The sequence below is a fragment of the Cyprinodon variegatus genome, unplaced genomic scaffold, assembly GCF_000732505.1.
Source record: "Cyprinodon variegatus isolate N-32 unplaced genomic scaffold, C_variegatus-1.0 Scaffold78, whole genome shotgun sequence".
NCBI classification, from domain to species: domain Eukaryota; kingdom Metazoa; phylum Chordata; class Actinopteri; order Cyprinodontiformes; family Cyprinodontidae; genus Cyprinodon; species Cyprinodon variegatus.
This window is the reverse complement of record NW_015150531.1, coordinates 219,968-245,658: the sequence shown is the minus strand read 5'-3', so window position 1 is coordinate 245,658 and position 25,691 is coordinate 219,968. Positions and strand designations below refer to the sequence as shown.

Sequence of the window (25,691 nt, the reverse complement as noted above, 5' to 3'; positions counted from 1 at the left end):
GTGTGTGTGTGTGTGTGTGTGTGTGTATGTGTATATATAAATAAATGGCTTAGGGAAGAATCTATCCTTAGAATTAAACTTTTAGAAAACAAGCTATCTGAGACCTACCCAAATATGTTCATGTTAGTAAAACAATGTAATCTGGTAGTGCTGCAAAAGGTAAACAGATACAAATACATTATGTCAAATGGCCCAGCCTACAGTGCCTTGCAGAGGCATTGATACCCTTATTTTTGGAAATTTTTTCATGTTACAAACAAAAACCTCTGGATACAAAACCAGAAAGTTTTTGCATCATTGTGGAAATAAAAATTTATTCAACAATAAATGCTTGAAGTGTGTTTACATTCAACCTACCTTAGACAAATAAACAAGGGAATACGAGACACAAATAAAATGCACTGCAATCTGCTTCAGAAGTTGGTGGATGGTATTTAATTAAATGACCCTCTGACTTTTATGTATTGTTCTGTGAACACACAACCCCAACTGACTGGGTGTTAGGATAACAAAAGAAAGTGTGATTCAAGCTCAAATCATGGTCAAACAGTTAAATCTGCAAACATATAGAATAAATTCACAACTTTAATTATTTAATGAATGAATGAATGAATTAATTAATAATACTATGGACCCAAAGAAAATGGTTGAAAACCATCATCAATAAAATGATGCAATGGTATCACAGTTTGTTATGGATTTTATGGTTGAGAACCGAATGTTACCTTGAAGAAATTCGAATAACATTTAATTGGCTGTTAACTGATTTAAAACAGTTTGAATGTGTTCACAGCAATTCACAATTAAAATCAAAGGAGGTTTTCAGACTACATAAACAGGGGTTGAGGAATTAACTCCAATGTCTTCTTCTCCCTGATGTGTCTCTATGACTCTGTGAGGTGATGCCTTTGTCCCCAAGTACAGTAGGGGGCAGAATTGAATGTTTCTGTGGGAGCGTCTTCTCATTGTAACAAGGCAATGAGAAGACTCCAACTTTGTTTAAAGTTAGCCAGCCAGGACCTTGGTCCTCTATGTCCAAATTCAATATTATGGCTTATGACGTAACAGGGACAATGTTTCAGGTTCCAAAATGTGAACACTTAGATTCTTCATTGTTTACTAATGGAAACCGCAGGCACTATTACAAATATAAACCATTTTAAAACATAATTTCTTACAAACTCTATAACTAGTTCTGTACATGTACATCTGATGAAATTTTACATAAATGATAAAGGACCGCCAAAAACAGTCAGTGTTGTAAAGTTTAACTACTTTTGATGAAAGTAGAAGCATCCTGAATAAGGAAGTCAAGTATGGACTGACTTTCCAACTCATTCTGGGAGTAGTATAGTTGAAATGTCCTATTTGATTGTTTGAATTTTTTAGTACATTTTATTGCGAATGAAACACAGAAAAGGTTTTTGATATTTTATTAAATGGAGCACAGTTCAAATCAAATCATCCAAAATGTAAAAATTATGGAAAAACTGCAAACCTACTAAGCTAACAAGAGAAAGAGGAGTCAGACCACTCAAAAAGACAAAGGCTATGTTCACACTGCAGTCTGAAGTGACCCAAATCCGATTTTTTTTGCCCATACACGACCTGGATCTGATCTTTTCATGGCAGTCTGAACAACACAGATCAGATTTTTTCCAATCCAACCCAGACCGCTTGGCTATGTGGTCCTGGATCTGACATGAATCTGATCTTTTTAAATGCGACCTGTGTCTGAACGGCCAGGTCGCATCCATCTGACCTGAATGTCCTTAATACCTGACATAAGTCACTATTCTGCTTCTTGCTATACAGAAGCAAGAAAAACAAACACCATGGAGGATGGTTATCAATTTTAATAAATTCATATGATGTGATTTTCTGGAATTTTCTTTGGGATTCTGTCTTTCACTGTTAGAATGTACATATGATTAAAATTATAGATCATTTCATTCTTTGTAAGTGGGCAAACCTGCAAAATCAGCAAGGGATCAAATACTTATTTCCCCCACTGTAACATTTTATTTTGCCCTAATTCACAACATATGTTATCCCAAGGCACTTTAAAGTCGATTCATAAGCCTGGAAAGCTCTGTGTTACTGTAGTAAGCAAAATTCCTCAAAAAATATGTCAGTGTGTTTGTGGTTATAACAAGATAACCATGATAAGCATAGAGCTGATTTAAACAAAATTTCTTCTTGCATACACTCCTGTATACAAAATGAGATATAAATCTGTCTAATCCGTTTAAATGAAAGGTTTAAAGAATGCTAATACTCCCCTCACACATTCAAACCAATTCTCTTTTATAACTGGAAAGGTTTGCTAGGATGGGATTAAGTAATAACTTTTATTTTGTTTGAGTTTAAATATTTTTCCAATAGTTCTCAGGGCTTTAGAACATGAAAGCAGCAGTTTCACTTGCTTGTACAATTATTGCGATATCCATAATAGTTAAATCCTCTGTTGGAGTGACCATAAGGCAAATAACGCCATCATCCCATCATCACATTTAGATGAGTGCCCTGTTTCCTTGGTAACTGGCACTCCAAGTTGGCACCTTTGCTGCGTCACACTGTGACCTCATTGAAGCAAATAAGGGGGCTGGATTCTTTCACAGTTTTAATGTATGAGTAAGTATCACTTTTGTCAGGCCATGTGTCACGTTGCTTCTGTGAAAATGCAGAGCAATTATCTACCACATCTTTGGATAAGGTATAACTGCACTTACCATAATGTAGTTAGAATTTTTATTGCAAAGATTTTCATTTTTATATATCACACTGTCATCATACATAATACTTGTGCGTGAAGCAACTGTGCCAAGGTACAAATCCATAATAGGCTGTAATTATGAAACAAAATACATGCCACTGACTAATGTATTTTATCTTTTCATGATGGGTTTATTTTCTTCCAACTCTGAATCATTTTACATTAAGAATTAAAGATTAACTTATGTCCACGCACACTAATATTACAACAAACCATTTAGCTCACATCCAAATGAATTCCAGCAAGAGAATAGATCTAATGGTGCATTCACAGTGAATGCATTCTTAGTGTCAAAGGATCTGATTTTCATCCAAAGTCTATTGTTGACAATATCAAGCAATCCTTGCGACACATCCAAGCATTGGGAGTGGTGTGTCCCAGCATTAGAATCCTCGACCGTTTCACGTTACAGTTCAGAAATCTGAGCGTCAACCCATCAGAAAAGCTAATCCAGGAGTTTTCCAAAGGAAAGGCACTACATGTAAGCTGTGATTGCTTCTGCAAAAATGTATAAACTCCACAGGTTTTAAAAAGACCAAAGAATTGATTGGTATGAACAAAGAGAAGAGAGAGCACTGAATATTATTACCCCTCTAAAACGTTCTCTTAAGCTGGGCATACTCTGTACGAATTTAGCTCACACTATACAACGAAACCGTAGGGTACAGATAGACTTGTCTATCGGGAAGCCAAATGAGTAGAAGAGGAATATCAAGCTCACTAGAGTGAAAAGCGCTGCCTTAGCAATTTGTGGAATTTTGTGCGCTGAAAGCCCTAAAAAGAAAAGGCGATGATGCATTTGGACAAAGACATGGCTGAGCAAACGTGATTAATACGGTATGTCAATTTTACAGAAAGAACTCCATTTCACTTGCATCCCGCCATGCTTTTGTGTTTTCATCTGAGAGCAAGAAGAAGAAGAATCCTTGTTTGTGCATGGTCACTTAGCGATTTGCTGATGACGATCGACTGAAAATCAAACATGTTTGATTTTTCTCAAACATGTTTGATTTTCTCCCGAAATCAAGTTTCCTGATTGGGAGGTGGTCGTGAGAGGCTGATCACCTCTCGTTACCACCTGTACTCTACATTACGCACGACGCATGATCAGGCTGAAAGTCGGGCATATCGAAAAATTTTTACACGACTGGAAAGTCAGTCTGAAAAGGGCAAAAAATCGTGGAACTGTATGCTAGGCTTTAATGAACTGCAATGAAACAGCTTATAAATATCTTAATTAACTGAAAATGTTCAAACCTGCTGATAGACAATATAACATTTTATATTCTGGTACTTGAAGATATTTTACCACAAACCTTAAAAACAAATGGCAGACTGGCAAAATGGCCGGCTTCAGAGAGCTTTCACTGGTGAGTCCCATTGATGTCTCCCACTGGTATGTGGGGGGTCTGTCACTCTGAACTATAATAGAATATTTTATAGGATCCCTATCCTGAATTACTGACTGCACATATGATGTTTTGAGCAAATAAAGCAGAGCTCCTCACTAGCTTGCAATGATAGAACAGAGCATAAAGAGAGCCAGAGCATCCAGAGTTTCAAAGTGTCAAAGCATCTCCACCAGCTTTTGACCCAGCATCCAAGTTTCAGCATTTCAGCGTTTTGATGCCCAGCAAGCGATTGGTGCAAAAGCACCATACGGTAGGTCTAGTCAGAGCTGTGAGAAATTAAGGAGTTTCCTCTGCTGATTTTCAAAACCTGATCAATCTATGATATAACCTCAACAATGATGAAGGAAAATCAGTTTGACTTCAGAAAGATCCAATGAAAGCAGAGATTCCAAAAGTCTGGACTCCAGCTTTTGTTTTGAGTTTGGTGTCAATGCATCTTTACAGATCCTCTTTAGTAGCCTCTTCTCTTTAGTAGTATGTAACACCATTCTGCCTAGGTTTGTGCCGAAAACAGGCTTGATTTAAACACAGTGTTTTAAAACCTTCAAAACACTAATTTAGACCACAATGATTTCTTCTTGAACTTGCTCATTCTGCAAAAAATCAACATTTGAGTGTATTTTTTTTCATCTCTACTTTCACTCCAGATGATTCTTCCAAATTCTTCCTTTTTTACTCAGGACACTTCACAAATAGGCATTTGTGGACAAAGCTCCTTTGAAGTATATATTAAAGATTGATTTAAAATTGTCCATTATACTGAATAAATTGGAGCTGCTTTGGGTCATAAACGAAACATTGTGGGAATACAGAAATATTTATTTTTCTTTGTTTATTATTTACCCAAAACTTGGTTTACCCATGCAAGTAAAAACAGCTGGTCACCACTCCATATTTTTAAAATCCCATTAGGAAAGGCAACTGTGTTAGGACTTTCAAAACCATTTTGACATCTCCCGAGTGAAACCAAGTGATGCACTGGGAGGGTGTTAATATTCTCTACACCCTTAGCCGTTGCTTTTTTACCCCCTGGCAAAAGAAGACCAGTGTATGAGCTGAACAACATCTAGTGCCTAGAATAGAGTGCAGTAGATCGAGATAAACAACATAATTTCCAAATCCCACAATGACATCAGGGGCTTGGAGATATTAGCAAGCCTAAAAAACAGACCAAAAGATTTTTGGCTGGCCGCTTTACCTTCAAAGCCAGCATGGCATGCAGAGATAGAGGCAAAGTTTGCTTGAAGCTGTTTGTTTGTACATGAACTCCTACAGGAATCACACCGACCAGACACTAAATGGAAAAATAGCAGTCCCCTACTGTTTCATACTTTTCTTTCATTCTCATAAACAGATCTTGAGAAAGATGCTCTTAGTTGATGTTGAACATTTCACAAGAAAATGTCACTGTGTTTAAATATATAAATAGAAAAAAGCTTAAATGCGTCGACTTTTCTCAGAAGAAACTTGTTCCTATTAAGAATATTCATACCTTCTAGGATGTATTTCATGTTTTGTCACTTTAAAATTAGAAACGTCATTGTATTTCATTTAGATTTCACAAAATAAAATAGTCCAACACACAGTGAACACTACATTTATGTAAAGAGGAATTATTTAAATGTTTTACAAATTCTGAAAAATTTGGCATTTTTAAATGCTCACCATCCTCCGCTCTGTACCCTTAAATAAAATCTAGTGTACCCAATTTAGAAGTAATCTTGTTAGTTAGATGGAGCCTAGGCGGACGTTCAACTGAATAAACTGATTATTCGCCTTCATTCGCCTATGACACAGCCAATCAGCTTTGAACCACGCCTCCATGAAAGCTAATTAGCATCCAAAGTTCATTTTAAAAGGCCCCCGATCCGCAACTTGCCTGCTACCTAGTGCGCAGGTATCAGAGTATTATTACTCCCGGACTCTTACTGCATTCCATGTTGAGCCTGGTTCTGCCAGAGGTTTCTTCCCAATGGGGAGTTTTTCCTCTCCACTCAGGCTTCATGCTGCTCATCATGGACAGGTTCTCTTAACCTGTGTCATCCAAACTGGACTTCCATCTTCCAGGTACCTCAGTGTAGCTCTAGTATCAGCTCACATAATCCATTGGATCTCCCCATAAAGCTCAGCATACCGTCTCGCTAACCAGCAGTCTACAGACTGACCAACTTCATCTATCTCCACTCCTCCACCAGTTTCAGGCCTGGGTGGGAAACAGCCCTATTCTTTGCTCCTGTTCATCCATATCTATCAAAATTCAGCGCTATGTTTCCTGCCGAGGTCTGAGCACCAAAGACCAAGTAATTGTATCAATGAATTTCTTCTAATTGTCTTTTCTCTCCATGTGAGTTTTTTCAGATTGAAAAAAAGTACTGCTGCATAATTGATAATCCAATCTCGACATACTTAAGCCTAACATGTTGTCAGTTGACCTGTGACGGCCTCAGAATTTTCTAGAAACATGAAGATTATGAAGGTATAAACCAAACAGGTAAAGGATGAAGTTGTAAAAAAATTTAAGAAGGGTTTTTAAGCATAGTCCTTGGCTTTTTGCAGCTCACTGTTAAATCATTTGTCAACAAATGTAGTGTGTGGAGCAACAGCTAACCAAAACAGACACGGCTGTCTACCCAAACTATGCAAGTAAAGCATCATTCAGAAAGGAGTTTTTCAGGGTCAGTCTGAAGTATCTGCAAAGTTCCACATCTCAGGTCAGAAAACAGGATAACCAGTTGGCAGCATTCTATCAATCTGCTCTTGATAGAAGAGTGACAAGAACAACAACTTTTTAGAAGTCCTTTTTTACACCAAAACAGGATTGCTAAACTAAGTTTGCCTGAATAATTTTAAAAGAATGATATTGGGAGAATTTCGCCCTCAATGCTAATTTTGTGCAATGCTGGCCAAAGTCAGCTGGTCTCAATAGATTTATATCGTCATTTATATCATCATGCTTTTTTTTGTTGTTGTTGTTTAAGGACTTCTTAAATATATGGCAATTGTATAGGAAAATACTGTTACAGGCTATATGTTCTGCAACAAGGCTCAGTAAAATAATGTCACTAGACAGGAGAGGTCAAAGCAAATTCATATGTTAGAAGGGCAAAGTCTTTCTAACACATTGGACTACAGCTTAAATCCACGGCTAATTGAATACCTTTGGTTGAACATGAAAATGGATGTTCAATGCTATTGTGTAAGAAAAACGAAAAAGTTGGCTTCTACTTTTATATAATGTACTGCTTTATGTTTCTCTCTTAAAATCATAGAGAAATACTTTGAGCTTTGGAGATTTATGACAAAAATATGATTAAGTTGAAGATCTGTTCTTAATTTCAATGCAATAAAGTCAAAGGTGCATCTGTTGTTCAGTGTAGGTCAGTAACATACTAGGTTTTTCAGTTTTAGCTACCCTCACTTTGGACAGGGGGTGGACTAATAGTACCAAAAGCATACAAATTTGAAAAAAAAAAATGTATGCTAGAAAGTCCATGCCTGGGACAGCTCATAAAAAAAGCACTTGACACAAATGAATCCACATCTGACACCAAATCCCCCTGAAAAATGAGGTTGTTTGTTGCATTAATATACGAGAGATTGTTACTGCTCCCCAGAATTACTAACAGGTAGCTAAGCTAACCTGCCTTGTTTATGTTGTCATCCTTCAACTGGGAGTAGTGTCCAAAAGAGGAATGAAAGAGAGCAACTCAGGGTGAGAAACACTTGATAATTTATATAGAACTGCTGGAGATCCGAGCACCAGAAATCATTCATCTAGCAGCCCTGCAAGTTGTGCCTCAACTTAACACACTTCTACCTGTTCTCACTACTTTCTATGAGAGAAGAAACAGCACCCACTGTGGCAACAAAAGAAATTAAGGAATATTTCTGATACATAGACCGTAGCTGTGCTTATGCTGCAGACATCGAAAGTCTCCCGGAAGTTCCGGGGGTCCCCCTGATATAGGTAGTTCGTCACGGATGCCCGCGAGTCGGATAAATTATCCCGCATTTTAGACTATATGAGGTGATGTTTTTTAATGTGAGTGAGAGCGTGCAGGCAGTACAATAATTTGTGCACCATGTGCAGATAAGAACTACTTTGATTGCGCAAACAACAAGAGAGCGCGGGGTGTGTGGAGGAGGTTGCTGGTGAAACCTGTGCAGTGTATCTGTCCAAAGCGATGCTCTGTTCAACCAGCATTCCAGGCGACTGGTTGTCATAGAGCTGATTGGATCAGTCCGATAAGTTTCTCTGGGTTACTCTCTGACAGTCACCTACTTACCACTCAAAGCTGTGCATCCTGTGAAATGGCAGAAGTTGAATCCTCAAGTAAAAAATTAAAATATCAGATTAATTTTACACCAGAATATACTAAAGTATATCCAATAGGGAAGGTGAGGAACAGAGGTGGATCTAGACCAAATGTACCTGGTGGCCAGGAGGGGGACAGCATGTTTTCATGGAGGCACAGAAAAGCATGAAATAAAAAACAGGGCAAGGCATTCAAATATATGAAGAGAGCTGCATGAAGTGAAATTTCTTTTTAATTAGGCTCAATAAAAATTCTAGTTCTTATTAGGTCAATATACATTTATACTTTAGGAATTTTACATTTTTTGACTTCATTTAAGTTAAAACTACTGTTTTATATAAAATTTGAATTAGAACTCAAGAAAAACTGTTAAACTTATCTGTAAAAATTAGAGCATTTTTTTTATTTGTTGTGAAAAAAAAACATTTAGCAGATGAAAACTGGGATCCAATCTCAATACCACTGAAGCAATCACCTTTTTGTTTTTTGAATAATTAGTAAAACAGAATTTGTAAAGAAAAGAATGAAGCAGATCCAAAGGACCTATCAGTAACCATGTCTGTTCCAGCGCAGATCATCATTACTGTAGAATTTCTTGTAAGTATTATGTCTTCAGTACAGGGGCCATAACAGGGGTCAGGACATGATCTACAGGGGCACTGGCCCCTGTTGGCCCCTTTTTAGAACCAGCCATGGTGAGGAATGATTACACCGTGGTGAGGTGCACTGTATGCTGAAGTCCCATGAAAAACAACCAGGTTCAAGACTACAAGATTGAAAGTATTGAAAATTGAAAATAAAAGACCAATACTGTTCTGTTTTGTGTTTAAGAAATTACAGGTAGTTATTAAACAGTGTGTATGTATGGGGCACGGAGCGGGTAAGCATCTCCCTGAAATTAGGTTTTGGAACTTGGGATGTCTGATGCTGTGACCTACGGCCTGAAGATTGTGGAAATAAATAATTAGCAGCTAGATTTTCAATGCAATGATGATTCTTTTTCCTCTTTTATTGGTGATCCTAGCTGAGACATGCTTAGTTTAGGACTTCTTTCAGTTTTTCTCAGCATATGAGAACAAAGAAAAATACTGCCTTGATACAGGCTAAAAATTCCCCTTAGTTTTGCACAGTTTTTTTTTTTTTCAGCTCTCAAGTTAGATCTATTTTAAGTACCTAAATGGTTTGGTTCAGAGTACTTTGCAGGTATGATTTTCATCACCTCTTCAGCCACTGCTGTTATATCTGTTATGTGTTTTGAAATGCAAGCATCATTTAAAGAAATTTTAATTTAATAACAATCAAATAAAAGCAATTAAGAATACGGGGTGTTTGAGACCTAAAAGCCATGCCTTTTTTTTTTTTTTTTGTATACATTTTGTTTTATGTCTCTTTTTAACAATATGAATAGTTAGGGACTGACAACCATGTTAATTATTTTGTTTAATGTGTAGCATAATGTGAAAGCTACCGTATTTCAGATGATTCATAAGAATATAGTTTTTTCTATTTGAAAAATATCGATAAAAATAATGAGGAGAATGTTGCATACCCCTAATTCCAAAGTCTTTTGATATAGTGTAGTCGTGTGTTTACAATCCCAAATGTCTTGTGAAATAGAGGCAGCTTAGCCTATTATGCTTTGCTAAAGATTCCTTTTTTCTTATTCCTCTAGGGCTAATTCCCACTACTTTAGAAACATTACATAATCTTCAGAATTCCTTCACTACTGTTTTTCCATATACCTGGCAGACATGCGAATAATTTTATAACTGATATACTAAAAAGAGAACTCCCCAACAGAGATAACAGCAACTATAAAATGAGTACCATTAACAGACACACACACACACACACATATATATATATATATGTGTGTGTGTGTGTGTGTGTGTGTGTGTGTGTGTGTGTGTGTGTGTGTGTGTGCAATAAAAACTGCATCAGCATTACTCTACATTTCATTTTTTACACTTTTTTTCAATTTTTCTTGCTGTTTTTACCATTTATGTGTAGGGATAAGCTTATAAGGCATATTTATGCTTGTATATCGAAAAGGCACATTTTAAATATTGTATGCAGAATACAAAACTGTAAGAATGATACTTATGTTCAAAGGAAAACTGCAGTTTTTATGGCGGAAATGCTTTTTTCCATAAGTTTGATTTGTTTGTTTCTCTAATTTGGTTTTATGCTTCCTACAGACACCAGAGGAGTTGGAGGATGACTCGGACTTTGAGCAGGAGGACTATGACACTCGCAGCAGGACTAGTGTCCAGACTGAAGATGACCAGCTTATTGCCGGTCAGAGCGCTCGGGTAAGTGGGCGATCACTTCCTTCTGTTCTCCTTTTCAAAAGTCCCCCAAATTAACAAACTTTTAACAAACAAGAACAGGAAAACGTCTATGTATTTTGCTTCGATAAAGTAATAGCAACCTTGAATAATTATTTTATTTTTGAAAAGCTATTATTTACAGCTCAGGTGTTTTTCTTAAGAAATGTTGGTCATTTTCTAGCAGTCGATGAATGAGGCCATCCACCTTTCATCACTTTTAGAGCATTTAACTGATTCTAACAGCACCATTATTCCATATCAGCTATGTTCAGGGTTTGAAGGTGTAAAATTGCAAACCACAAACAAAGAATTAATTACCAACTTCCCCTCAGATGCCCCTCATAATGGGACACAGACCTGTGCCAAAGCCTCAGTCGTGATCGCCAGGGCTGGGCTTTGTTGCACATTAGCAATTTTTCACTTGGGCCCAGCTTAAAGGACATTAAGAGGGTATCAGTCCCTGCTTCCCTCCAGCAACACACAGTCTCTAGCGGTGTGCTGCATTTTGAATGGATTGTGGAAGACAGAAGTGTGACTTGGCTCAATATCACTCCCTGTGGCCCCGGCAAGGTCTCTGTACAGCCTGCAAACATAGGGGGTAATTCACTAAAAGCTGAGAAATAAATCCAATCAAATCAGAATCCTGTTTTAGCTAAATGCCTCTAATGTGGAGCTGCTACCTCCTTAATGATACCTTTTTTTTTCCTGTGTTTGAAAAATCTCTGTACATGAGTGGAAGGCAACCTATTCTTCCTCAAGGAGCCATTAGGAGCAATAATGTCATGATGTTTAAACTTGTTCATTGGAGAATTGTCAGCAAACTACCTCAGTAATTTAACACCTTTACCACCAAATCCATTGGTCATCCTTAAAAAAAGCTCCTCTGTGTTTTTGCTTTACTAAAACATTTTTATTGCTACAGTTTTCGTGTTTTATTGAAATAAAATGGGTAAGAATGTTTTATTTGTTTTACTTCTAACCATTGCAACAATAGTTTAATAAGACATGCACACTCTTAGGATTTCAGTTATGCACATTTTAGGACTTTCACTGTGCTTTCAGTGTGCCTGACCCAATTTAATCTACAAACTGGGTTTCATGCCCCCGTTTAAGTATTTTGTCTGCAAAGGCATGTTGACTCTGTACTTAAGATTTTTACACTTTTTAGTAGTTCCTTTTAACATTAAAGAGTGATCCAGGGATGTGCCAACTAGAATATCCACTTCTGTAAGAACGGTTAACTGTTTTAAAAGTTAACTTTTATATAAAAATATTTTTTTTATTCTACAGAACAGAAAAACTTTTTTTTTTTTTTTTATCTATCAATTGTCACACTTGCTAAAGTTCAGTCAGCAAAACTTGTTTGAGAGAAAGCACCGGGTGGTATGTTAAGCCATTAGCTCTTATAGAAAAGGTAAGGATATACAGTACCAATCTTTTAGAGGTTCTTTTACTATTTCGTTATCTTTTATTATGCACCCCTAAATCGTGAGTCTACATGCTGCAGGCGTTATTTTAGCAATTTACTGCAGATCTATTGAAATTTTGCTTTTGTGTCTAAAACCACCTGTCTTGCACCCTGCATCTGATTTTTTGCTATTATCCTAGCCGGGGATACGACCTCATCAAGGGTGAACTGACTTCCTCTCTGACCTGGGCAGCTGCTCTCTGTTGACTCACTCCTCCTTTTTCACTAAGGAACTAGCAATATATGAAATACTTTTCTTATAATGGATAATGAGAATAAATCACCAATTAAAGGAAAAGTCCGTCAGCAAGGAATAATAAATGGATCATTATCTATACCTAAAACTAATTTGTTTGCGTTGATTTAATGAATTTATACTTAATCATTAAAAAAATTACAATAATAATTTTCTTTTTGATCACCGAGTCAGGGACAGGCCAATTTTGCCCAAATATGGAAACACCTCACTGCTGACACTTCCGGCAATGACGTCACGTTGTGGTAAGCCGAGCACAATTCTCCCCGCTTTACAAGCAGAATCAATGGGAGCCACTAGACACCCCTCCAACAACAATTATTTAAGTTTTCGAGAGGACTTCACCATTGAATTTGTTAGAGCTATAGTTAAACTGAAAATGCGTACGTGCATGGCAGTTAGACGTTGTAATACATTGGGTGAAAGTGAAAAAAAAAAACGTAGTTATTTCACCTTCCCGATTCATGATCCCCCACGGGTTTGTCGTTGGATTGCCACCTTGAAGAAGAAAGATTTCCCATCGAAATTCTGGCCAGAGAAAAAATATGTAGCCAACATTCTGCACGTTGTGACAAACACCAGATACAGCACTGGGACTTGATCAACAGCCGATTCCGCACTGTGATGTCACAAACTGGTAGGTGGCAGTAGTGTTCTTTGACAAACATGGATGTCTCTGGTAAAGCACACTCAAATTAAAATTACTCTTAATTAAAAACACACTAATTTATTGAATGGTACGTAATAAATTCTGATTTAAAGTACTTTCAGAAGTTTGAATTCTGAATATGACCGGACTTTTCCTTTAAGTTTTATAAATGTTTACAAAAATGCATTATAATTGGATAAAAACAAGTCTGCATCATCTCTCCAGTCCTGTCTAATAATTTGACATTATTTTTTGTTAGTCAGTCACATGACCTGAAAGCTATTAAAAACTCCCATTAATTTTGAGGGGAAAAAAATTTAATAAGTGTAGAAAATGCATTGAAACTGGACAAAAAAGAGCATGCTTAATCTTAAAATGATGATTTGGCATTCATTTTGTGTCTAAGGGTCACAAGACATAAAATTTATGAATGTTTTCCTATCAAGAGTGTTTTATGCAGATATTTATTGACAGTCCCCTCAAGAACTAATGTGTGTGGGAGGAGGGAACAGCCAATCAGAAACTCCGAGCCACTGTCTCAGAGAAACCAGGACAGCTAAGGGCTGATGGCCTCCTCCTCAGAACCTTTCATCCCACATTTCTTCTGTCTCCGGGTAAGAGGATGGAGACAGATCATCTGCTGCATATAACTGCTACATCTTTCTTGTCCATCCAGAAGAAGTGATCTCCAACAAACCACAGTATATAAACAGAGTCTCAAAGACATAGTTTTCTAATTAGGGGACGTCTGTAGTGAATTGGCTAGAATAGATTAGAAAATACCTTTGTTGTCCCACAATGGGGAAATTGCGTTGTTACAGTAGCAAAAGATTATAGCAAATGCTGTAAAACAAATATGAAACTTAAAAGTATATAGAGATAACAGATTAAGTGACAGAGTTTGAAAAAAAAAACAAAAAACAAATAAAATACTGTACTGTACAATGCATTTACAATATAAATACTGTGCATCTGAATAAAAAATAACCAATGTACAACTGTGGACATTTTTACAGTAATGGATATGTGAAAATAGCAACACCAGAGACTTGCAAAAATAATAGCAGCATGTTATTTAAGTGAATAAAGAAGGAAACTGCAGAAATCAGCATCAATATAAAAACCTATTGAGGTTGTTGGTAACAGTGATATTATAAAGCCTTACAGCTGCTGGGAGGAAGGATCTGTGATAAAGCTCCCTGGTGCATTTAGCTTTGCTGGATTCTATTTTGGAGTTTAATATTATGCTGTTTGACCTTTGGTTTTTAATGTTTTTTTATATCTGTAACTTTAATTTTTTTATTTTTTTGGTATTTTTTTTTCAATGTCTCATTGAGATTTGTAATTTCAATGAGACATACCTGGTTTAATAAACATTACATACATTTGTATATTATAAAATCAGCTTATTAAATATCCCCCAATTACACTGACTTTGTGGTTGAAAGATGACAAACTATGGAGGAGTCCTCCTCTTGTTAACTTGGATATATAATTAACTTAAATGGATATATAATTTTTAAGATGATATTGCGTAATAAACAGGAAGAACAGACCCATGTTTTGGCTTCCTCCAAAAAGACTGTGGGGATTCTGGGTGAGAAGTACTTTAGTTTGTTGTATTTATACTCCCACTAGGGCTCCTGCAGTGTTACATTGCAGGGCCATCTGAGCTAAGATGCACCAACACTTGTATACAAAGGAGCTTTACAGCACCAAACTGTTAACTAGTTTTTCTGGCACTCAACTAAGCTGTGAGTGGGCAGCTCTATTCGTGAACAGTTTGAAAAGGCAAAGTGTCCCCTTTCTCATGACTTTTAACAGTAATACAGAGCAGATAAGTATTAACACATGTTGCAGATATGTTAGTATAAGATAAATAGATATTTTGTGCCTAGATGGTCAACTTTTTTTTAAATAGTCCTTTAGTGAACGGAGTATCTGGCACACTGACAGTATTTCTCAGCACTGTTTTTCTACCAGCCAACAGTGTCATGGCTTCTGAGATTAAAATTTAGGACATGCACAAGGCAAACATATCCATAAAAGGTATGTTTTTTTTTTTCTACACCAGTGTTGAGTTGTACAATCTGCTCCAGTGTGTGGTGTTAGGATAAGCTTGCTGTCCTCTTACGGTCATGCCAAGTCCACACTGGTGCACTGTCTTCTTTCTCAACAGACAAGGGGGGTAATCCATTTTCTCCATAGGAGCTGACATGAGCACATTGAGGTTTACAGTTGTGATCCCGCCAAACCTATCCAGACTGCAGATAAAAGACAAAGGATGTCTGTGTGATGTCTCAGTTCTACTCTCAGCTTCACTATTTTTTCTCTCGTCTTAACTAACATCTAAATCAGGCTAAAGGCTTTTTTAGGAGCTTAAATCTTCTTAAAAATGTCTCCACTTTGTAGTTTGCTTTTGTGCATGAGGTTAAATAAAATCCCCACTTGTGAGACATGCCATGGATGATTTATAGGAAGTCAACACACTGTAAACATCTCTAAACACTGTGATTGGATAACCTTGCTGATAGGTCATCCATAAAATTGAACCTGAGTGTCTGGGCAGTTTATTTCAAATGAAACAAATTAAAGTCATTTCAAAATGCAGCACTTGGTGAAGAAACCCAGAAAGCGCTCTAATCCCAGCAGACGTAGCCTAGTCGCCTAGTGTATTGGCGCCGCTCTCCCTCGGCTGGATTTGCCACTGTGTTAAGCTCCCAAGGCTTGCTCCTTGTTGTTATCAGTAAAGAAGGGGAAGGGATTTGGGGATAAGTGAATTCTAGAGAGCTGCTGGGGAAGGTGGCTGAGAGGAGGGGGGTGGGTGCAGCACCAAGACCCTTGCTGCGCTCCTCTGACGTCCCAATTGGCTCATGTGTTTACCCCTCTGCTGTGCAGCTTTCCTTTGTGTTCACAACCCTTTCTCTGCCTTCCTCCCTGACATGCTCTATTTTGTCACACTATTTTAGAAGTGAATTGCTATACTAACCAAATCCCTTACTCCCCTACCCGACACCCCCAGACCTATTTTTTGGACAGGGAATTTTCTATATTTCTCCCAAAGACTTTATACTCTTTCACTTATGTGAAAGAGCACTCTGCCCTGACTTAATGTGTTTCTTTAGTACAAAGATTGTGGGGAAGATTTTATTCTACTCAGAGAATTAGCCACACATAGAATTATTAATAAATCTCTGTTTACATTTTCACTGTGACTCAGAACATTGGCATTAAGAAAAATCACACATGGTCAAATCTAAGATACCAGCTGTACACACTTTAAAGTAATTATAGACTTGAGTGAATAATTTATGGCTTTAACAGTTGGGGACAGGAAGTATAAAAAAGCAAATATGTTAATGGCCACCCTACAGTCCTGAAGTCAGGCGATCCTGATGAATGTCACCACAGAGCTCCTGTTGATTAGGCTGCAATTACTGAACAGCTTTGTTTATATTATATTTTTGGCCACACTGGACATGAGTATGTAATCATCAAACCACACCCCAGGGTGCCACTGGCATGCCAACACTTCAAGCTGAGAGACCAAGAAGCCTTAAAGAGTCAGTGGGCAGAAATTGGTTTTGTTGTTTCCACAGGAACACGGTGTTAAAAAGGGTTTTCGATGGAAATAGAAAAGTAAATATATTTCTTTTACCATCACCGGGTAAAGTGATGTGCCTAAGGGCAAGTCTGACACATCCTAGGCGAGTGATCCCCCCAGATCATAAAACAAACATTAATATCAGTTAATGAGAGGAAATACAGAATTCAATACTTTAATAATAACTTTATTTTCTGAAGGAAAAAGGAATCCCAACCAAACTGTCCCTAAAATGCATAAAATACTGATGCCCCTTGAAAGATAAAGTCAAAACATTAGATGTTAACTACAGATATTTATTGTCTGACCAGTTAAATTAAGAGTCTTTGTGATATGAATTAGGCTATATTCCGGAGTCTGAACGAGCAAAGTAATTTGCATAGGTCAGTCTGGAAAATGATAACCAAGTAATTTCTAAACCTCTTCAACTCCAGCAAACAATACTACAGAATCATTAGCCATCAAAAGAGAAAACATGGAACAGGGATAAAACTTTCCAGTAAAGTCTGACCTAGCAAAATTACTCCTTGAGTACTATCCAGACATATAGAAAAACCTGATCAACATCTAAGGCTCTGCAGACCTCATTATAGGCCAAAACAGATGGTCTATTTCACATTTTTCAAAAAAAAAAATAAAAAACTTAATGGTCTCGAAGACTTCTGATGAGAAGATTTTATGTGGACCCAAAAGGGGAACTTCCAAAGAGCTAAACTTTTTGGAGGCTGTGTCCCACTATATCTGTTGTAAATCTAAGCTGCTTTGCTGTGTTGTTGCAGGGCCTAGATAACTTGCCGTAATTGATGGACAGATGAATTCTACTGTCTGGCAAAGACTCTCCATCCCGCATTTTAGGATTTCAAGCACAAGGTCCCTTCGGGTTTGCAGAAGAACAATGATCCCAAGTCTAACTGCAAGTCCTCCTCTGAAGATGTTTTCATTTAAGTCCCATTAATAGTTACTTGGAAAACATCCCAAACCATGCACCTTCACGTAAAGTTTTTTCAACTCCCTGCATTCTGAAAACAGATATTTAGATCCTCTTACTTTGATTGTTATAGACCAGGGATGGGCAGCTCCAGTTCTCAAGCATGTGTCCTGACACTTTTAGATGTGGGTGCCCCTGCTTCAAGTTAACTGAATCAAATATTAAGATAATTACCAGGACTCAGGAGAACTTGCATGCTGAAGATGTACTTTAGACATTTAATCAAAGTATGCTTGAACAAGGACACATCTTTAGGTTGCTGGTCAACAGTCTTCAAGGTCTGGAGTTGCCATCCCTGTTACAGAGCCATTTCCAAGTGTCTGTTTACTACTAAGATCTTGGAGAGGCTTGTGGTGAGCCAATTAACTGCTGCGTTGGATCAGCACAGTGTTTCTGACCAATTTAAAAAATACTCTTGACCGATCGACGCGTTCCTTAGCAATACACAAGTGACTAAAAAAAGACAAGCAAAAGCAAACTAAACCCAGCCATTACCTCATGGAACAATTATTTGTTTTTTGTTTTTTTCCTTTCCTAGTTTATACTGTTTATAAAAAAAAAAAAAAAAAAAAATAGACTCCAATATAAATCACTTTAGGGATTTATCTAAGTATCAAGATAATCTATAGCTGGGGATTTAACATGTAAATGGAATTCAGATATTCTATATGTTCAGTTATAGATTAAATTAATTAAAGTTGGTCTGCCCTAGATCCTGAAACAAAAAGAAAATAACCAATGCATGTTCACATACTTGTAGTGATGATATATATGTGTGACTGCTAAAATTTAATATGTATTTAAATTGTTTAATCCTTGCTGTGCAGCTAAAATACATATTAACTTGGTATTTGTTTTAAATGAGGGCAGTGTTCTCACCCCACATGCTGTTTAATTGGATTTGCCTCCATGGTGTTGTTCGTGTGTCCTGGCACGAGAAGCAGAGGAAATCTACACTGGGCTTGAGGGGGCTACTTTAGCTTGTTTGTTTATGCCAAGCATTTTTCTTTTTAAATACCAACCATGAATGCCTTGCATTGCCACTCTAAGAGTGCTATGAGAAGACCTAAACTTATCCCCACATGTTAATTCAATTCAATTCAGTTTATTTACATAGCGCCATTTGACAACACATGTAATCTCAAGGCATTTTACAGAGATAATCAAGTCACACAGACATATTAGTTATAAGTTATTTATTTCAGGAAACATAGCTGATTGCATTGAGTCATTGACCCTGGAGGATTTGCTCCCTCTGGATAAACATGGAGTAATTCACTTGCATTGTGTGATTGACTGCAGCAATCTCTTGCATGAAGCATGTATGCAGCAACAGCGAAGAGAAATACAACTCCCTTTTAGCAAAAAAAAAAAACGCCAGCAGAACCAGGGTCTGTGTGAGCGGCCTTCTCCCAAGGCCGACAGGGTAGTTCAAAAAGCCTACATAAAAAGGAACAGAGGAGCCCTCATTCATTAAAACCTTCTGTTAGAAAATATTGTGGTAAACTAGCTTCATAGTCCAGAAAAGTAAGAGTTAAACAAATGAGCTCTTAATGTTTTTATGTCAAAAGGGGCTAAAGAGAGCACATAGTGTTAGTCACGTTAAAATATGAGCCCATAGCTATATCCACTAGAGAAATAGGACAAAGCACTGAAAAAAGGCCCAACTCTATCAGCTGGAAAGAAGGTTGTTAATGCTTGCTGCCCAACAAATGCCTCCTTCCAGTATGGTGTCACAGACCGACAGATCACAAGGCCAGATCAAACTACAATAAGAAAAATAAGAGAGAACATGAAGTTGGGTTTTGTACTAAGAAATAATGCAGAGTTGGAGAATATGAGTAAAATGAAGCAAAATTAAGAAAAGTGGTCCATATGTTTCAGCAGGGCCTTATCTTTCAGCAACCTAAGCCTGGGAAGGTTCTGGCTGATCCCACGCACCCCAGCCACAAACTATTACAGTCACTTCCCTTTGGCAGGAGGCTACAGTCCATCAGGACCAAAACCTCACACCTCAAGAAAAGTTGACTGACACTGCCTCTCTCCCTCCCCCGTTCAGGACCTAGAAGCCACACCAACATAGCATCTCCAGACCTCCTTTGTTACATTAACACAATCTACTGTGTACAGTATATAGTACATAGCTATATACTATATAGATTCTGTATTCTGTATATTTATTTAATTTGTCTGCACCATCAATACCAAGTCAAATTCCTTGTAAGTGTAAACCTACTTGGCAATAAACTTGATTCTGATTCTATACCATTCTATACAGCTAGCTTAGGAATACCTCATACACTATGAGTAAGCTTTATCAAAAAGTGAAGTTTCAGTTCTATTTTTGATGAGAAAGCTGGGTCTCTAAGCCTTTCTATGTCTGTCCGTTTTTCAATTTTTTATTGTCTTAGTTTTTTTTTATTTTCCTGATGCATCTTCTAATGAGTGCATAGTAATAGTGCACACGTGCACACTGTATATTTCAAGGGAGTAGGCCAAAGGGGTGAGGAGGAGGTGTTTTTAATGCATTCAAAGAAGTTATAAATTCTATGGAATGCAGATAGAAATGAATAATAGGGAAGTTGGAAAAACTAACAGTGAATTTAGGCCTTTTTTTCAATGTGCTCATTTTCAATCTATGCCTCTTGAGTCAATATAATCGACCTAATGGAAACCAGGTTACTCTTCCTTCCACCTCACCTCACTGACATAATGTTGAAGAAATACATTATTCATTCCCTGGTCTTAGAGGCTAGGTAATTATACATTTATCTTCCAAATAATACTAGGTCCTAACTGCGCTTGTGACCTCGCCACAAGATTTATGCCGTTTTAGACCTGCCCCCAAAGGCTGCTAAGAGAGGAAATGTATTTTCATAGCTGGGAAAGAACTGATGGCAAAAATGGATTTGCTTTTATGGGTATAAGATGTCAAGGGTTTTGAAAAGGTCTGGTCATTAAATACAAAGTCAAGAACATTATTTGAAAGTGTTCTTTAAGGGCAAGACTAGAAAATTAATGTTTAAGTTTGTAGTTTTGCAGTATCTTAAAGTAAAAAACCGGCCTTAGCTTTAGTAGGCTCTCAAATTCCAGTGATCTATCTCTGTTTTCTTAAGTTGTGTTCCAATTTTTTCTCCAGTTTTATCTAATGTCTCTACCTCTATTTTTCTTCTCCTCAGTTATGGCTGACACAAAGCTACAATTTTCTTTTCTAAACTTTCCAACGTTTCCTCTACCACCTCTGACAGTTTTGATTTGTTGTCTACAGGCCATCATGGCACAGCTTCCCCAGGAGGAGAAAGCAAAGATTGCAGAGCAGGTGGAGAGCTTCAGACAAGAGAAGTGCAAGCTTGATGCAGAAGTGGCCAAGTGGGACGACAATGGCAATGACATCATTGTGCTGGCCAAGCAGATGTGTATGATCATGATGGAGATGACAGACTTCACCAGGTAATCACAGCCTAAATTAAAATTGGTCATCATGAAATATTTAGAAGTAGGGGGCGTGATAGAAATGTATTTCATATATTTAGATGTATTTTTCATATAAATGTATTTTAAAAAGTAAGATTTTGGTACACACTATGAAGGTGGCAGTTTGGGATTTTACAAATATTGCAGTTTACTTTGTTGAATCATGTAAATTCCTAAAGCTTTTTTTTACTGAACCTAAATATTTGTTCAAGTATTTATTTGTGTTTTTTTCTAGCCCTGTTCAGCACTGAAAAAAATGATTTAGGCAAAATATACATTTTACTTTTATTTTTTGGGTTAGTTAGGGAACTTTTCTTAACTTCTCTTAACTAGAAATGTCATAATTTAAGGAAGGCCTTTTTTCCCTAAATTAATAACTATTAACCTATAAATGAACAGTGGAAGCTAATATATAAGGGCTAACTCTTAAAGTTTGTAGAATTATATCATTTTTTGGCCCAAGCATTCAGTCTATCTTTGGTGTAGTGTATTTGATCTTTGCTTTCAATAGGTAAGACATGAGATTAAATCCTGGGTACATAATGAATGTCAACTGGTTTTAAAAAAACATAATTAAGCTGCAAATATGTTTATTTTCTGTTTCAGAATTCACACATTTCTTAAAGAAAGATAAGCTTTTCTTTTATAAAGGTCCTAGAATCACTGAAAGAGTAAAAATAGCCTTTACAAATTTAAAGGGGTCATAGAACTATTATATAGGGTATTTGGTGCTGGTCCTTAAGGTCTCTGAATAGGGTGTGTAACATTGGTTGTGCTGAAAATGGCATATTGGCTGTTCTATGCGCCCTAATGTAGGCCTGGTTAAGAGCCCCAGAATGAAACGACAGGTTTTCCTCCTTTAATGGTATGCTCATGAATATTTAGATGAGCTGTGCGCTGATTGGTTGGTTTACAACGAGCGAAGCTGCTGGGCAAAGACGCATCATAGCAACAAGCACTCACTCACTGAAACATCAAATTGTTGATATGGTAGGGTAACCAGACGTCCTCTTTTTCCCGGACATGTCCTACTTTTCATACCTAAAAAAATGTTCGGTTGGAATTTTGAAATCGTCTGGGATTTTGGTCAACTACAGTGCAGCAGAACCGAGCCATGAGCTCCGGGGCTGGTCCAGGAACTCCGGCGTACGGGGGGAGGGAGCCAGCAGGGACGGAGCGGCCGAACCCGACCCGGTGACGGTAGCCGCTGCCCGTGCTTCCGGTAAGGTAGGTGGGTGGAAGGATACCGTCACCGGTTCGGGTTTGGTCGCTCCGTCCCTGACTGGCTCTGGACCAGCCCCGAAGCTAATTGCTTGGTTCGAATGCCCGGTTCAGTCCAGTCAGCGGCCCAGCAGCCACCCCCCCCTTGTTTTAATTTCGCCTGTGTTATGGTGGAAGTTTAAAATTGTGAGATTTACAGAGAAAGGTGGTGTCGATTGGGTTAGAACTTCTCTGTACGTCCATTTCACCCATTGAACTATCATTATTCATCTATGACAATGTAAACACGGTTTTACATTTTATGACCCCTTTAAGATTTATATCAGGCAAATTAAAATCATATTTGAAAAGCATTTTCAAGAGAAACACACTGCCACATTTAGTTAACAAAATGACCAATTAGAGAGCTCGTTACATCCGAGGCTCCACTATGATTGGTTCAGCTGGTTTTCAGTGTGCTCAGGGATAAGCAAGGTCACGAAAAAAGTAAATGGAAGGGGTAAAGCAAAATGAAAATGAAATTTTAAGAAGGATTTAAAAATGAAAGTTAGAAAACAAAATTCTAAACAAAAATCTAAGCCCAACTCAGGTCATCTGTCATGATTTTACATAGTTCAGACCCAAATGCAGAAAACCGAACAGAGAGACCAGGGAAAAGGTTTGACGGGTTTTCTTGAAGAGGTTAAACAGAGGGAGAAGTGTTACTCTGAACACTGCTCAACCGGAAGAGGGGAAGACACAGTGGTTAGTTCAGGCTCAGTGGGGAATTTGACTCGTGAACTTGGAGAAGAGGATTTGGTTGCCGACTCACGTTTCCAGAGAAGTTGTTGAATCCTTGACTCCTGTCTGTGTGCCTTGGTTCCAGTGTCTGTCTGATTCGGTGGAGGGCGGAACAGGGTTTACCCAGAATGCGGTTATTAGTTGGTGAATGGAGAAACTGACTGCCACTCAGATTTCCTGTGGTACTTGAAGGGGTCGTAGTGGAGAGCTCAAACNATCTCTTGGGGAAAGTGGATCCAAACCTCCTGTTTGAACCCAAGCTCAGTTTGAAGCTCATTTGATCCTTCCAGGGAGTGGAGGTCCCAGAAATCCAGTTTGCAGGATGACTTCCCGTCGAGAGGCAAAGACAAAAACGAAGTTAAACTCAGTTTGACAAAAACTCAGCTTGGCTAGAGTATCCAAAACTGGCAAACACTCTGGCGTCGAGGTAGTGGCAGTCAGCAACTTAAGAACACTCAGTTTAACGAGAAAACCATCAGCAGGTGTGTGAGGAGGCGGACCAGAACCAGGCGCCTCCTGGTGGACGAAGGGAGACAAACACAGAAACACAAACACAAAGACAGGAGTCCTGACATCATCTATATAATGATAAAAACGAGGCTCTGTTCTTTGCGGTGGTGAGTTCTGGGACCCAGCAGTCTGCACAGGCAGTGAGAGAAATTCAAATAAGCATTTCCCTAATCCCTTAAACATAAGCAATAGTCTATTAATACATTCCTGACAAACTCAGAACAGCTGTCTTTATAAACACTTTGAACAATAACATTGTCCACATAGAAAATTATAAAGTTAATAACGCTATAAGCTACCATGATAATGTAAAGATAACTGAAGTACTTGACTATATACCAATATATATTATTGACTTTCTCACTCCCACAGTAAAACGTGGCAGTGAGAAGGTCATGATGTGTTGATGTGTTTCTTAATAAGATTCAGACTTTGCTTGAGATTTTTCAAATAAGAATAGCCAAACATGATAAAAATGAAGGAGGAAAAAGGACAGAAGACTAAAAGTTGTAATTACAGTAAGTAAAGAATAACTTTTACAATATTTCCAACATTAATCTGCAGTGTACATCTCATAAAATCTCCAAAGAATATTATGAAGTTTGCACTTTTAACAAAACTAAAAGGTTCAAAGTGTAATAATGTGCTTCCACTTTAAATCTAGCAGAAATATATCAAATATCTTCAACCTAAGCTCGATTATGAGGAAAATACCCCCAAAAATATCTGATACTTGCTGACCCAGTAAATTGGGTTTGATTAATTCCTCCAATTAAAACCATAGGACAAGAAAAATATATAAATAAATAAAATCCATAATTAGAAATCAGGGAGCTGAGTAGTCATGAGTGTCTCTGCCTGTAGTGCTATGACGGCACCATTATTACTTGTTGTTAACCCCACTTAGTCAGTTTGGCATCAGGACACGCAACGCAGATTTAGCCTATGACTGAACAAGAATCCCACATCACACATAATTTGCCTCAGTGGTCACAGTTACACAGTAACTCAACATGCCGTGCCTCAAGAGCATTTACAGAACCATAAACAAATTAAAGAATTATATGCAGATCTATTAAGACCCCTTAACTCTGATACCTTGTTATAAGTTATAATAAATTATCTAGTGATAGTATTTGCTTTCAGAGGTCACCTAATAAGAACAGAATCCGTCTTTGTATCACTTAAACTGAGTATATTTTCAACTCTTTGGGAAGTCATGAGGCAGTCATTAGCACAGTCGGTTGGTTTCAAAAGGTCATTGATTTAAATTCCAGATTTGTTTTTTTCACAAGAAATGGGACTGTCTTGGTAGAGGCAGTTCTTTTTTTTGTGAGCTGAATCTCTAAAATCAGTTAATCAAAGGGAAATAGTCATGTCATATACCCATACAAAAGGACCAAAAACCATTTGATAAACATAAAATAAGGTGATATACACCGGAAATCTGCCCTGATTGCCTTTACATAGTCCTGTTTGAGCCTGAATAGAATTCCAGTACTGTAGCCATGAACAGACATTAACAGAAAGGTAGGCAAGCTGCCAGCAATACCGTGGCTCAGAAATTTGGCGACAATTGGCACAGCTACTTATCAGAGCCCAGCTGATCCCAACAGTATTTCAATGCCTAGAATAACAGCTCAGAGTGGTTGAAGTCTACTCGATCTAAAGCAACTTCAAGATCCTTGAATCCTCCGCATCCTAGCAGAACTTTGAAAAGATGTGATACAGATCAGATGGACTTTTCCAGGTCTCATTTTAGATTATTTTCAAGTTTTGGCAACCCTAAGGACAGTTGGCTTAGATGAAAGAAGGAAAAAATACAGCTTTTTTGTGTCCTGCTTTGCCAATACAGCTCTGTGAATAGATGTCCCAGAGCGTTATTGGTGTATATATATATATATATA

The 25,691-nt window shown here is 37.6% G+C and overlaps 1 protein-coding gene across 1 annotated transcript in view; it reads left to right on the top strand.

Moving 5' to 3' along the window:
• Window positions 1-25,691, top strand: part of ctnna2 (catenin alpha 2) — a 406,153-nt gene that overhangs the window by 350,339 nt on the left and 30,123 nt on the right. The window contains exons 14-15 of the mRNA XM_015372952.1: window positions 10,703-10,816; window positions 21,068-21,249. Coding sequence (XP_015228438.1) covers window positions 10,703-10,816; window positions 21,068-21,249 — 296 coding nt within the window. The remainder of the gene's footprint in view (window positions 1-10,702; window positions 10,817-21,067; window positions 21,250-25,691) is intronic.